The sequence below is a fragment of the Rhipicephalus sanguineus genome, chromosome 1, assembly GCF_013339695.2.
Source record: "Rhipicephalus sanguineus isolate Rsan-2018 chromosome 1, BIME_Rsan_1.4, whole genome shotgun sequence".
Lineage (NCBI taxonomy): Eukaryota > Metazoa > Arthropoda > Arachnida > Ixodida > Ixodidae > Rhipicephalus > Rhipicephalus sanguineus.
In genome coordinates, this window is record NC_051176.1 from 195,193,827 (window position 1) to 195,208,605 (window position 14,779).

A 14,779-nucleotide genomic window follows, 5' to 3' on the forward strand; every position below is an offset into this window, starting at 1 on the left:
GCTGAACGAGTTGATTGTTTCATGTAATCTAGTCCTCCGTTCTGGGGAAGCTCTAAGAGCGGTCAAGTCACGGTCTGATCGAATTGGCAGTCACAATGTGTTAGCGTAGGAATAAAAAGTTAAATTCTCACACGAGGACGACCGGCACGCTTTCATTTACATACCAATATACACCACGTAACCCTGTTCAAATTCTCAAACCCGCGTCGGTAGCGTTGAACCAGAATTAATAAAGAGTAAATGTTGTGCTGATACGCAGATACCCAAAACGATAGGCTATAAGAGCCCGATAAGCTCTCCAGTATGCAAGGTCGCCGTTTCTCATCGTATAAAAAAGTTGCGGTCACCTGAATTACCATACTAACATTACTGTTAACAAAAACAGGGCGACCTCATACGAAAAGCACACACACACACACACACACACACACACACACACACACACGCGCGCGCGCGCGCACACACATTTTCGACACAACCTTCTGACTCAATTATTCCTTATGATGATATAGAATATGGAGGTTTTGAGGTATGTTGTGGATGCTTGTGTTTCTTTTAATGCCGAGTGTGTCGCTCAAGCAACTTACGTAGATTCTACACGCGAACAAGCCATGTATTCGCACCAGCTAACCCCAATAGCAGCTTTACTTCTACACTTCACTGCGTTCCAGCAATACACCGATGCATTTATGGCAGACAGCTGTTTGTTGTAAGGGCACGCTTTTCCGAATTGACAAAATGAAGAATTACTTGCTGCTGCATTAATGAGAACTAACAGACAATGCCAAGGAAAGTATAGAGGATGTTATTTGTAATAATTGGGATATAAATGTGAAGAAAGTAAAGTGGACGAAAAGATAACTTGCCTCCGGCAGGGACCGAACCTGCGACCTTCGAATAACGCATCCGATGCTCTACCACTGAGCTACGGCGGCGGTCATCCCCCCGTCCACTTTATGGGGTATATGTGTGCATTTAAACCTAGGAGTGTTAGTCAGCGCCGATCGCAGCCATGGCGGCGAGTGTGGAACACTCTTTTTCTGCCTTTTTGGCGTCACGTCGCACGTGATCTTTTTACGAGCCGGCAGCTGACTAATATTCCCTCGCATACTACCTGAAGGCACCAAATCTGTCAGAACGAGACCTTCGCTATGAATCCTTGCTGCTGCTTCTTTCCTTGCTGCTGCATTAGTTATGTTTGCTCTAGCTGACAGTTGACGTATCGTTTGGGCCCAAGGAGGTTTAAATAAAATTTGCTGGAGTGGAGGAGACGCCCCTCAGCTGAAGGCGCGCGCCGCCATATTGCCATAGGCAGAAGGCGCGCCTTCCGCAACGCATGCTGCAGCGGCCGCATAGATGTTCCAGATGTTCTCTGGTGTGGTGGCGTCCGGGCGTTGTTGGGTACATCGTGCGTTGCGTACGGCTACATAAATCGAGCGAAAAGGTACTCTGGGGTGAAGTTTCAGTTGTAAGCAGAACATTTCGAGCTTGATGAAAGCTTCTCTGTATGCCGGAACGCATGCTGACAGCTCGCAACCTGTCTCTAATTTCACATCTGACGGTCATTCTTTTTTCCTAACCGGTTTCTTAAGAAGCCAAATGTTCGAAGCACGTTGGGGCAGGCTGTTTGACGGGAAGTCTGGAAGCCAAAAGACGGCGATCACATATATGTTCGAGGCACTTCTCGCCGAATTGTTTCGACCGGACTAGGCTGCGACCCGGTAGTTGTTCGACTGTGCTTGCCGCATTTGTAAAACACTTGCAAAACCCAGTGATAAACATTCTTGTGCTTGTTGATAGCACTGGTGCGGAGCGCAAATAGGAAAAGGACGCATCGTTTGCTATTCGTTGAAATTATATAAATAGGCGACTCCCTAGATTTCGTTATCGGTTGCCCTGTTGTGTTATAAAAGGGTAGCTCGCAGCTACGAGGTTAAGTAACGTCATTTGGGCAATACACGAGGACCTGTTTTTTCTTACATTCGTGCCTTTTCTTTTGTTATTTGTATTGCTTTATGCAGCGCAGCGAGTAAAACTAGTAGGTCTAAACTGTGCAATGCTCGTTCCAGCTGCAAATAAAGCGACCTAACCGAGGCCCCGGAGTACTCCGGCCGTTATATGTGTTCAAATTGAAAGAAGTTGTTGAAGATGTGACAGTTGCATCACCTACACGGCAGCATTACGGAGAAACGCTTCATGTTTCCTAAGGGGAGATAAACAGTTCAAGACGAAAATTCTGCAGCAGAAAAATTGCAGGCTGACCAAAGAGAGCGAGGTTCGATCCTCAAGCGATAATAAACGAGATCAAGGATCAAAAGCTCATGTCTCAGTAGGGCAGGGGGGGGGGGGTTCACTGCGGTCTCTCTACAAACATACAACCCCTCCACAGGCCACGAAAAGACCAGAAAGGCACGTATCCATCCGAGCTGCGGGCGTTTGCGTTAACGCTGCACTTCTTTTCTCCATCACATTATGAGTATGTACATTCGAAGTTTAATCGAGCACTGTAGAAGAGAATTCCATCAAAAGAAATGCTGCCTTCATAGATGAGTCACTGTCTCGAAAAAGATAGCCCAATTAATGCAGCACAAAAACTCTGCTGTACTTTGATTGTTGATGACAAATGAGCAAACATGTTGGGACTGTGGGCGACTATGTGGGTAGATATGCAGATTTTGGGCTGGAATGCATGATGACAGACTGCGTGTATATATGCTCGTTGGCTTAAACTTACGACTTAGGTTGCCACTTAATTGGGCGTTTTTAATTGATTCATTGACAGGATAAGAGAGAGCCGATCCAACGAAATAGTATCGAAATGCTATATATCTATTGAAATAGTGTCGACTGCAAGCTGAATGCCCATATTTGAAGCACGTCCATGCAAACCTAAAACTATTTTTTTTGGAGGTTATGAGCTTGTCTTGAGAAAATAAATGGCTTTCAAGCCTTGATGAGCATATCCTTCTTGGTGAGCATATCCTTTAGTGTGGAGCTTTGGACACCCACATAAAGTGGCCAAACTCCACATATGCGTAAGACTCCGTCACATGACGAATGAAATGAACAGGAAAATGAGTGCCGAGAAGTGAGGTGTGCTCTTACGAAGATGATTATATTTAAAAACCAATGATACAGACCCTTCATTGGTGTGCATGCTTGCAGGGAAAATGCCAAAAGAATCAGAATAAAACTGACTGCGTTCTTATCGGCCATTTGGCTTCTTATTCTTGACAACTTCTCCCTTAATGCTCGCCATAACCGTTAAAAACCACGGCGGAGAGACGCGATCAGCGCGGCGGGCGCGCTTTAGCTCCCGCTTCTTGCCCATGGCAAGATGGCCGCCGCGCGCGCGGCGCGGCTTCACTGCGGCCCATTCGTAAGTATAGGCGGCCTCCACTCCAGCAAGTTTTATTTAAACCTCCTTGTTTGGGCCAATCATGAATTCAGCAGATCTTGAATGCAGCCACATTTCATGCGCGTGCATATTCTCTAGCTGTTCTCTTTCTTAGTTAATACATATAATTGTAATGAGTACACTCATTCTACACAGTGTTTTTCTTTTAATCTCTACAACGTGACAATTCCGTGTTCGAACAGGAGCACTCTCTAGTCTCGCTCCTGTGTCTTCACTGTACGCTGAACGTCGGTCACGGTGCAGAATACTCTACCATTCCGAGCTTATGTTTCCGAACTAAGATGTAAACGCAACACGAGGAACCCCTGCATCCTACGGAAACTTCGAGCGAAAGAAAGTAACTCTCCTCCATTAGCGATAGAACAAATGCTCTGGGAGCAACGCAAACATTGATTACAGTAAAACCATCTCAGTAAATTTTGCCTGTAGGGCCACTACCGCCTTTTGAACTACGTGAACGCTACACAACCATTCTATTCTGTGCGTAAACACTACCATCGCTACTATGGCTTAAAGGCCAACTGCAACGAAATTTGACTTGGACAGAATTCGCTCGGAATGCGTTGTATATGTTGGGTAAGTAATGATAATCACAGTGAAAAATCTTGCAGTCGCGTATTTCATTTATAATCGGTGCTCTAATTGTCAGTTAGCAGACGACGCGGAGCCCTAGCGGTGTGCCCGGGCAAATCGGACAGAAACGGAAATGACGTAAATCACAGTCCACGGCCGACGTGAGCAGAACTCTCTGCAGCCGCATCCCTTCCTTTTCTGCGTCGCGCTATTTTGCAGGACGAAATGCAGGGCCGTAGGCTGCTGGAAGACGTATGTTACGGACGGGACTAGCTTTCACGCTTTTCCGAAACATGTAAAGCTCCAATAGCTGCGGGTTATCGCGGTGAGGTGAAAGGAATGGGAGCTATCGAAGAGTGTGGTACTTTACGCGGCGCACTTCAAAGACGACTACTTTATGTACAACCGGTCTCTTTTCGCCCAAATACTGTTGAAACTGAAAAGAATGTTGAATCCTGACGAAGTGCCTTCAATATTCAGCCACTGCAAACCCAGCAGCGGGAAGCTCCGACCAGTGTATGGAGAAGCACCGGCGACAAGAGGTATTCGTATTCGTATTAGACAGCTTTAGTATAGCCTAAGATGCTTGTGTCAGCGTGTTTCGCACGCTAAAATATAGCGTAACGCTATTCTAAAGACATTAGTATAACGTAAAGCCAGTAAAACGACGCCCCGCGAAGCGCTAGACTAGCTGCGCCATCTATGCGCGAGTAATGAAAGCGCCAAAAGCTGATCGGCTCGCTTTTAGTTGCTAGTAGTCAAAGCAGCAAAGTTCGACAGAAATGTAGTCGTGCTCGGTTCAAAGAAATTCAAACACGTAAACGTATTTTAAGAAAACAAATTGTGTTATATTAGGTTTAATGTGTTAGGTTTTGGGTGCAGTCAGACAAGTGTTTACAGAAATGCAGGGACGCTTTCGGTAGAAAAGGGGCTGTGCCAAACCCAGCATCGATATAGAAAACAACGCTGTCTTACCGTCCGTGGTCTATCAACGAAGCGAGAATACCCGATGTGTAAACCACCAGCATCATTTATTGTGAACCAGTGAGTTCTCCAAGACAGCAGGGCGAGACGATTGGTGCGAAGCGGGCAGCCGATGCTTAGAAAAGAGTTTTATCGCATGTATCCGTGTTTCCTTCAGGGTGGATGTTTACATACTTTGTTTTTTTCGTCACCATTTAAAAAGAAAAGTCTGTGGCGCGGCTGCGAACCGAATACTTCGGAGCGCAGAGCAGACGATTCGCCTGCATAGGTCGGTCAGTCGGGCTGCAGTCTGCGTCACTTCCGGTCAGTTGTAATGGCGTCGTTTTTCTAGTTTCGGTATCAAAAATTTTGGTGCTGGCGGGTTTTTTTCCGAGGTAACCACTTGCATTTCGAAGCTGAAATTTGGCAGGTAGCATTATCCCCGGCTAGACTGCCTATAAATCGGCTTTTTGAGGTGTGCGAAATTTCGTTGCAGTTGGCCTTTAATTGCGAATAGTGATAAATAAGGAAGTTGTTATGAGTTATAGTGAACTACTTACTATGAGGGATTTTAAGGAGTGATATTAAGGAGGCAGGAGTCCGTAGATGAAATATTCAAAAATGAGAAATCTTAAGCTATCACTCACTATATGTGTTTGTGAAGGGGAGGTGCACGGTCGTGGTCAGTCCTCAGGAAAAAAAGAAAAAAGAAACGAAAGACCTGTTTACTTTTCTTGCTATCATGAAGCGATATTCTACACGTGATATTCCAGTGATACACGTGATATTCCAAGTGATATTCCACTGCTGTCTGCTGGGCCATCTGTATAACCGTGTAGGTTTAGTTTATTGTTTCGCCTCATTTTACTGGGTTCTCTCAATCTGTGTTAATACACTGTTTTACTAAAGTGCGCTTAAAGTACCCATGCCTTCATGGGACTTCGCCACGCGTCTACATTGTACCCACTAAACTGGAACGTACTATAAGGACTTTGCTAATGGAATTGGTGTTGTTTTCGACATATTGCGAGGCTTACATAAGTTTGCACGATTATCTATCGTGCGCACTAACTTTAGGGCGATTGAGACGTTGTCCCGCTAACTTTTTCAGCTGCTAATATCACTGTGTACAGTCACATTCAACACCAAGCATAATTTACGCGTATAATTGCTCATCCCTAATCGAAAGAAATTAGGAAAACAATTTACATGTGTATTTATTATAAATCAGAAAAAAAATAAAAATAAACCAAGCTGCGTTGGCTACCCGGTCTTGTTGGTGCACGCGGTCCTGTGAAGAGCACGTATTCATGTATTTGCTGTTTTGTTCTCGCAACAAGTTTGCCCATCAGTTCTGGCAGTTCTGGAATACTAATCAACAGTGATGAGTTGAGGAGAGACACGAATAGCACTAGTTTTTTTTTTTCAGCAAATGAACAGTAATGACACGCACTACACCCAGGAACCGTTTAATGTGGTGTACGAACACATCAGCGTTTGTCTGCACGCTAGAACAAGGCGCAATTACGATCTCTCCGGCGTCGCGTTCCTCACATATACCTTTTATACAAACAGTAAGTCATCGATGCGTGGTAATGTAGAGCAGCAACCCATAGCCGCCGGGCTTATTAACCTTGCCAGGAGAAACAGACCTCGCTTTGTGAGAGGTGCCTGTTCCTTTCGTTTCCCGAAAAGCGATGGCGCACCACTAACGCTGCGAAGCGCGGCGATCACGCTGTGCAGTTTACTGGCGGAAATGTAATGGTGAAAACAAGTATTCTCGAATGGGAAACACTTGGCGAAAGGGAGCGACTGTGATTGGCGTACAAAGGGGACAATGAGGGAAGTATTTTGCTTTAGATAGATCGGCAGACTGCAGTTAAGAAGTGGCAAGAAAGGTCCCATTTTCCTTAAGTTACGCGTCTAACGCGCAACGAGGTTACAAGCGTGACGACGCACTGTTAGAATCCCGTAAGAGCTTACAGTGGCGTCACGAGCTGTGGAAACTACCGGTAGAAGCCACTCGTTCATGACAAAAGTAATGATTACGCAGGACGCTAAGAGTAAAAAGAGTTTTGAACCCGGAAGTGTTTTTGGCCATTCCATGTCAGAGAGGAGTTCTCGAGTACGCCGAAACTTGCACCTCACTTGTAACGTAATGACTTCATGGGTTCTGGAGTCTCACGTGCAAGAAATTGAGAAAGGGAAGACCACTTTTTTAACTACGATTTTCACCGCCACTACGTCGTCTCCCGGCACCATGCCAACACTAACAGAGTTTCAAAGTAGTAATGCGCCAGCTTGGCACGGCCAAATGCTTGAACTTAGTGCCCTTTTCAGCTGGCCTCGCTTGCCAATAGAGGATGACTCGTTTTGTCGTTATTTGGAGATTGCACTAGTCGCTCTTTCTCATAGCAGCTGAATGCATACTGTAGAAGCGTGCAATGTTGCAAATAGCTTGAAAGCGAATGCCAGTTGCCTAGCGCATTAATCCATAAATCTGCTCGATCTCTGTGTAAGAGTAGCATATTTTGCAACTACTTTCTAGCAGAAAAAAAAAAGTTTGTCTTTAATAAAACTTCGGCGAACAGCGTAAGCCTTGCCGAACAAGTCAGGTTAAAGACTAGACAATGAAATGACATTTCGTACAAGAAAGCAACGATACCTAGAATGCCTGCAGCCTAGCATTACAGCCAACAGAAACACTGTAGACATTATTTTGCAACAATCTCATTTTATCTTCTAGTCCTCTCTCCTAACCACCCTTCAAACCGCACCGTCGTTAAGGGCGACGTGCGGACTATGTATGGCGAGAAGAGCGGGAAATGAAATGGATCGTTTAACAATATGGCACGATGCGGGGAAATGATGGAGTAGCCGACGCGACAGAATGGTAGCACGCGGTCGCCGATTAAGGGGGTACGCAAGCGTTTCTGCCCTTCCTAGCAAGGTTAGCGTAACGCGAATGTGGCCACATTAAACGGACCGCTTCGCAAAAGGGCGCGTTGGGTCGCAGTAAAAAAAGCGAAAGAAAGAGCGAGAAGCGCGGCGGTACAAGGAAGCTGCGTGTATTGTTAGCTGCGCACACTTTCAGTCACCACAGCAGAAAAAAGACAGAATGAAACGAAACAAAACGGAACGATAAAAAATATGATTTTCCCAAACCTTGCATCCATAAGCCATGAACTTGAATATACATTCCAGCAGGAAAAGGATAGTGAAGGCCATGTTTAAGTAGCTTAGTATGTCGGAATATAAATCGCTGGCATAATGGAACTAGAGGTCCACCAGGAGGGAAGGGAAGAAACCAGAAGGACGGTAATGAGCCACCGAGGAGGAGCGCGACCCCACAAAACACCCTCTCCCGGCAACGGCCGACGGCGGACGCTGCTTCCGGAGCGCGCGTCCGCGGATGCCCCGCGATGTCGCAGGGCCGGCGGATGGAAGCCTGGAGGCAGCGTCCGCACCAGGTTCTCCACGAGACGCCCCTTGGCTAGCGGCTCTGTCACGCGCGGACCAACTGCTTGCCTGTGCTCATGGAGCGCGCTGTGAAGGTGTCCTAAAGAACGCCACCGGGTGACAGCACCGCAGAAAGCCCTGAACGCACCATCTAGAATACTGTGCATGTGCATCTGGAAAGATTTCAGTGGTGCAAGACATATAGCGACACGTTTCTTTCTTTGTGTGGAGATCTTTCTTTTTTTCTTTGCCGCATAATCGCAAACCCACGGATGTGCGGTGCTTCGCTTTCTTTAAGCGAGTAATTAACGCCTACTTTCGCACGTGCAACATTTTATTCTCAATTGGTTCGCACCTAAAAGTGCAGAAACCGCATCACGATTTACGCGACCTTGAACAGCGAAAAATGTTCGAGCACGTACAAGTGACCATGCAACGGTCTAAACTTTTCTAAGCGTGTATATTTTATCTTTATTGCTTCGCTATTAGTGCAAGGTGTAGATTGCCCAACCAAAATAAAACGCAAGGTAAGCCTACGTTTGCCGCACGTGAGCCTTATAACAGATACTGACTTCATATTTTAGCAGGGTGCGTAAGCTGGGCTTCCATATTGTCAGGCTGTGACATTCTTTAGTACGCATGTCAAAGTTGGCAAGATACAACGTGAGCCCGTTTTAAAGGATGTGGATACTCAGCTATGATTTTTTGGCTACATAGTGCTGCTCGTTCGCGCAAGCTGCCGACCCTGAATTGGTCTGTAAATAAATAAAGGAAAGCAAAATATACCTTAATGTGCATCAAACACTGCCGAGTAGCTGCAAGCGTTTGCTGGTAGAAGGCACCGCGTTTCAGTGGAGCACCTCAAGCAGGCTCTAGGCTTTCTCCTGGGATGTATCACGCCTGGTGTGTGACGTTCTTCCTACATCAGGGGCGTCGAGAAGTTTCTGTCGCAGCGCTAAGGGCCACTGTGAGCCTCACAAGGAGACAGACCCAAGGGGCGCTTCGTAACCTTGTCGGCGGCGGTGCCATGTGCGCTAAAGGCGCTGCCCCCCTCCCAAGAATCATTGTTTATGACGGCGGCAGCAGTAACGTGCAGCGATCATGCCCAAGAAACGAGCAGGGCGGCAGGCAAGCGTCCGGCGACCCGTCGCGGGTGCTCCACACGGCAGCAGGTGCTGAAGATGCTTGGCATGCAGTTTGGCGTGCAGGACATGGGCAGGCAGTAAGTGGGATGTTCCCAAGAGAGCAGAACAAAGGGCGCCTGACCAATGGGCTTGAACTGAGGGTCTTATCCCGACAGTCGGGAAGGCACGTTGACGCGCAGCGGGATGGCGAGGCACGGTACGCGCGCCTAGCGCGACTAGCCCACAACAACCCCTGGCGGCCTACAGGGCATCTGCCAGCGGCACCTCTCGGTGCTCGATGGCAGGCGCGGAAAGAAGCACGTAAAGTGGACTCCGTGGTGCGCGACAGGGGTTCTCCGAAGGGTGGACTGAGGGAAACCGAGAACATACGCAAACTCAGGAGGAACAAAAAGAAGCGGAAACACGAAGGGAACTAAAAACTACCGGCGTTATGTGAAAATGAAAGAGGACAGAGAGAGGTGAAGCATGGACGAGGGGGCGGTGTGTACATGTGGGACAGGTAGAGACGCCACTCCTGACGGGGCCTTCGATGGTGCGAGCGTCGAGGTCCTAGAAGATGCTTACAATGCTGCTAGCACAAACTCATGTCACACTTTCACCATGTCACATGCAGCAAATTGCACCCTCGTTCAAGGGAAGCTAGCTCAGTTTTGTTTTGTCGGACGACACCATGAGGGCCGCTGCGGTTGGCAGGCTTTTGGCCCTCGCATGGCACAGGAGCGCATCGGGCTGCTTACACAGGCCTGCTCTTACCCGTCCGCTGGTCTACAGGGAGACCGCGGCCATGCTCGGGGGCCGTGCTCTCTCCGCACACAACCGGGCGGCGCCGCATGCGTGCGCAGCCGCCCGCTACACAACCGAGGCGTCTACTGCCTGGAAGGGGGCGGCTGGGTACAGAGCAGGCCTGCCAGTGGCGCCATCTGTCGTGCTGCCGCCACTGAGCTGACACTGAAGGACCCTCTCAAGAGGCATATAGTCACCAGCGCGCAGCCCAGGGCAGCGTCACAGCAAAAGACACTAGAAGCTTCTCGGGCGGCGCTTACTGCCCAGCTTGCAACAGGAGCTACAGTTCTAGAAGCCGACGGGTCCAACCAGCGAGCTCCGCGTCTTGAGTGGCCGTAGCTCGCTGGCTGTTCCAGTTGGCCAAGCGCTGCCTAAGGCGGGAGCCTTACCCGGACTCCGAATGCGGCCACCTTGAGAATGCATTCAATCGTGAAAAGCGCGGTGAAGGCAGCGTTCATGTAGTGGAGCGTGTTCTTCAGCGTCTTGCTTTGATTGTAAAACTAGCCGCCGGCCACGAAGAGATGCACAGGACCCCAACCAAGGAATAAGCACGGGGGGAGGGTCACAGAGAAAGAGAAAGAAAAACAAAAGCCAAGCAAATGAAACTGAAATAAACAACCTTCTACAGCAATGCTCTCCTCGGAGGCTACAACTACGGACTCGTAATGCAGCGCTGCCCTTTGGCGGCTGGCCTCCGCGGGCGGCGGCGGCCCTGATGGGCAGAGCGACAACGCGTGTGCACCGTCGTGTGTTTGTGCAGCAAGCTGCGCAACGTGGGAAGAAGCGGCTATCGCGCCTGGCATGCTGAGGTGCGCGTCTCTGGGCCGCCGCGTGGTGAAGGCAACACGTGTTGTCACGGCTCTCCGCACACACAAACATCGATGCCCTGAACTCTGAGCCATGCACAACACGCACGAGTTTGGCTGACTGGGCCGGCCAGGAACGTCATATTCGCCCACCGCATTCTGGTGATCAGTGTAAAGGGAAAATTATGGCCATACGTTACACTGAGCGGATTTCAGGCCAACGGGAGAGACGAATTGAGACGCAGGCATTTGCATACTCACTGTTGTTTGCCACCGTCCCGTTTGAACAATTGGTAGTCCACCTAAATAGTCTCATAGATACCAAATAAACCTATTAACATGTGCGTTAACATCACCCTCGACTCCTCTTTCGTTTACCTTTCCCACTTTTTCGGCGCAGTGTGGCATGTTACATTCGCTAGGTCATGCACATATCTACGCCTTTTTAAACGTAAACTCACTGTTGCAAATTTTGCGAACTCAAATTTACGGGTGCGAAGACAAGACAAACATTCGTATATTTGTCGAATATTCGCAGACGACACTTCCTACCCTTTTTTTTACCCTGCGGAAGGTCGCGGTACGCACATTTTTTTTTTAGCTAATGTGTTTCCTTAAAGAATAATTTTGTGCGTACACTGTGCCTTATACTCAAAGCTTAGCCTCGAAATTAAATATCCAGTGAAACATTTCAAAACGCACTCTAACTATGCGGTTAATCATAAGTACAAACATTTCCAATATTTCTGAGGCCAGTGAGCCCGTGAGCAAAGCAGAATGTGAGCCGAATATTGGGGCTGTGTGCCCAGTTTTCTGAAGCTCCAGTTTTAATAGATGACATGATTTCTTCATCACTCAACGTCGTATCAAGATTCGGAGCGCCGAGAATGCTAAGGCGTGAGGGCTCACATATACAACACATCTGGTCACGTGCACAGTGACTAGTGAACATTTGAACAAAAGTGTGCATCCTGCTTCAGAGTTGATAATACGAAAACGAAGGTTAGTCGCGCACGTTAAGCAAATAAATCGGCTTGGAAAGTGAGATCACTGAAAACAGCTATTCACAACCAGGTCTGTGGTCAAAGTTACGAGACGGTGAGCAAAATCTCATCGGATGGCGTTTGTCGACGCACTAATTTAGGTGACAAGGTTTGCTTTGCACCCGTATTCAGGAACCAACTCGACACTGAATGTCCTCCATTATATTACCCCGTCTTCTACGGTCTCTCGAACTTTCTCCAATTATTCTTTTCGCTGGGTTTTCTCAAAACAACATGTACACTCGGGGACCAGTAAAACTTTTACTGTGGACCAATAAAGGATTTTTTGTTTTTTTGTCGGAAACAAAAGATTTTTCTCTTCGTTCTGGCTTGATAGCAAGCCTTTCTACAGACTCTGTCACTAATACACCTAGGTTTAATCGCTGTGCGCGCAATTTAGTATTGCCGTCAGCTGGCTTGACTGATGTGGTTGCTTCAGAACGAGCGCACGTATTCAGCTGCGTTTCTTTTTTCTTTTTCGTTTTTTTTTGTTGCTGTAACGCCGCTGAAGCAACGCCAGAGCTGCGCTGCGAAATAGCCTTTATCTATTACCCATTACGAACTGAGCAGGACAATGTGCAAGCAAACAGCGGGCAACGTGAAGGCCCTGGATACGTAAACTCGTTTAGGCGAAATTCGCTGCACTGACAGCAAAGCTTATATAAATTTACGAGATTTTTCGGCGAGATTTGCAGGAGCTTTGCAAAAGGACAAATGCAATATGTATCTAAAACTGGCAGCGAATACCTATCCAATGGTGCTCCGGTGAGCAAGCACCTAAGTAGCTTCAGCGGTGTTTCTGAAATGAAACTTGCCAACATTCTACAAATCTAAAGAACACAAAAAGCGAATGATTATATTTGTCTGGCGCAACGAACTGACGCGACATATGAATATATTAGGTGTTGAGTTTGATGATGACTGAAAATCTGGGAAAAAAAAGGCACAAAAATCGCGGTGTACAATACTGCAGTTGCATTTCTGCCTGAAAAATGTCCTGGTATTTCATTTTGTTCTCAGTAAGAAAGCGTGACTTGTCTATTTCTCTGGATTATATCGCATTAAAACTGCATCAGAGCACGTACTATTCTTCGCAATCGTATCAGCGAAGCATGGCGCCACAGTTTCAAGAATGCACGAGGCATATGGCGTTCCTATTTTAAAACCAAGGAATTTGCATACATGACATTCAAGAAGGGGAAAAAAAAACACACACACACACAGACGCGGTGTAAGGCTTGTAATTATTCACACTATTGCATGTCTTGTGAAAGGCAGTCGACGTCTATACGCCTTTGTTGAGAAGATGTTCGTTCGTGCGCTGCGTTTAGAGGATGAATGTTTATTCGATTAAGCCACCTTACTTGAACGACACTGTAGCAGTAAAGCGAATTATCCACTAGAATAAAGAAGAAAGCGAGACGGGTAAAAAAAAGGAGACAATAACTTTTTCTCATTTGCAGGATACACCTGCGGCGAAAAATTTCTGAATTTAGTTATCGTACGAGAAAGCAAAGGCGCTTTTTTCTTTGCACGTGTGATTTTTTAGGCGTAACTAAATTCACAATTAGTCTTTCTTACGGTACAATAATTTAGTCTTTCTTGCGGCACAAACTTATAAGTATGGACTTGGGTTCGATACTTGCAAGGCTGCACGTGCAATACATTACGTCGTCCATTTCGTTAAGGCTTGCCAGCAGGGGCGTAGCCAGAAATTTTTTTCGGGGGGGGGGGGGGTTCAACCACACTTTATGTATGTTCGTGCGTGCGTTTGTATGTGTGCGTGTATATATAGGCAAGCAAAACTGAAAAATTTCGGGGGGGGGGGGTTTGAACCCCCCCAAGCCCCCCCCCCCCTTGGCTACGCCCCTGCTTGCCAGTGGGGTAGTTGGTTCTCGATCACGGTCAATACTTCACAGCGCAACAAGACTACGGACAGAATGAGTTTGCAATGACGCTGATTTTCAACTACCGTTTTTTAAGGAAAGTGTGAGAAATATACGGCCCAAATGCGCGTGATCATCGCTTAATAAGATTCAAATGTCCCTGCTACTTCAATTATTGTGTCGCGTATACCGTACACTATGCAAAATGGAAAGTATTTAAAAGTCAGCGCCCATGCGTGGTCACGTACTAATTTTTTTCCTTCGTCTTTCAGAGCTGTTAAACCTTCACCATATATCATGCACTTCTGGCTGCGTTGCCATTTATTTTAAATTAATGAAACAGCGATCACACGGGGTTTCCTGAGCGCCAGATAACAGCAGCTACCTAGCACTCGACATTAACGAATACAACCCCCCCCCCGCCTTTCCTCCCCCCCCCCCCCCCCCCAAAAAAAAAGAGCCTGAACCACGATCATTCACAGTTGTGTATCGTCAGACTGATAGGACAACTATTTTTATCTACGGCCGACATCACATTGCTCAAAAAGAAACTAGAATTGCAATATCTGGGGCTGTGATACAGGCCGTGAAGCAGGCATATGAGCGGCAAGGTTATCACCCATGGACTTGTGCTCAATGCGGGACAGCCACCACGTCTGAGCCTACGCTGGTGGTTACAAATACGTTCTGTCGTACCAATGTA

General features: G+C 47.3%; 1 protein-coding gene across 1 annotated transcript in view; it reads right to left on the reverse strand.

Annotated features, from left to right (window-relative positions):
- The window catches only part of LOC119404958 (voltage-dependent calcium channel type A subunit alpha-1), a 561,845-nt gene that overhangs the window by 42,750 nt on the left and 504,316 nt on the right, over positions 1-14,779 (reverse strand). The window contains exon 33 of the mRNA XM_049418585.1: positions 10,731-10,841. Coding sequence (XP_049274542.1) covers positions 10,731-10,841 — 111 coding nt within the window. The remainder of the gene's footprint in view (positions 1-10,730; positions 10,842-14,779) is intronic.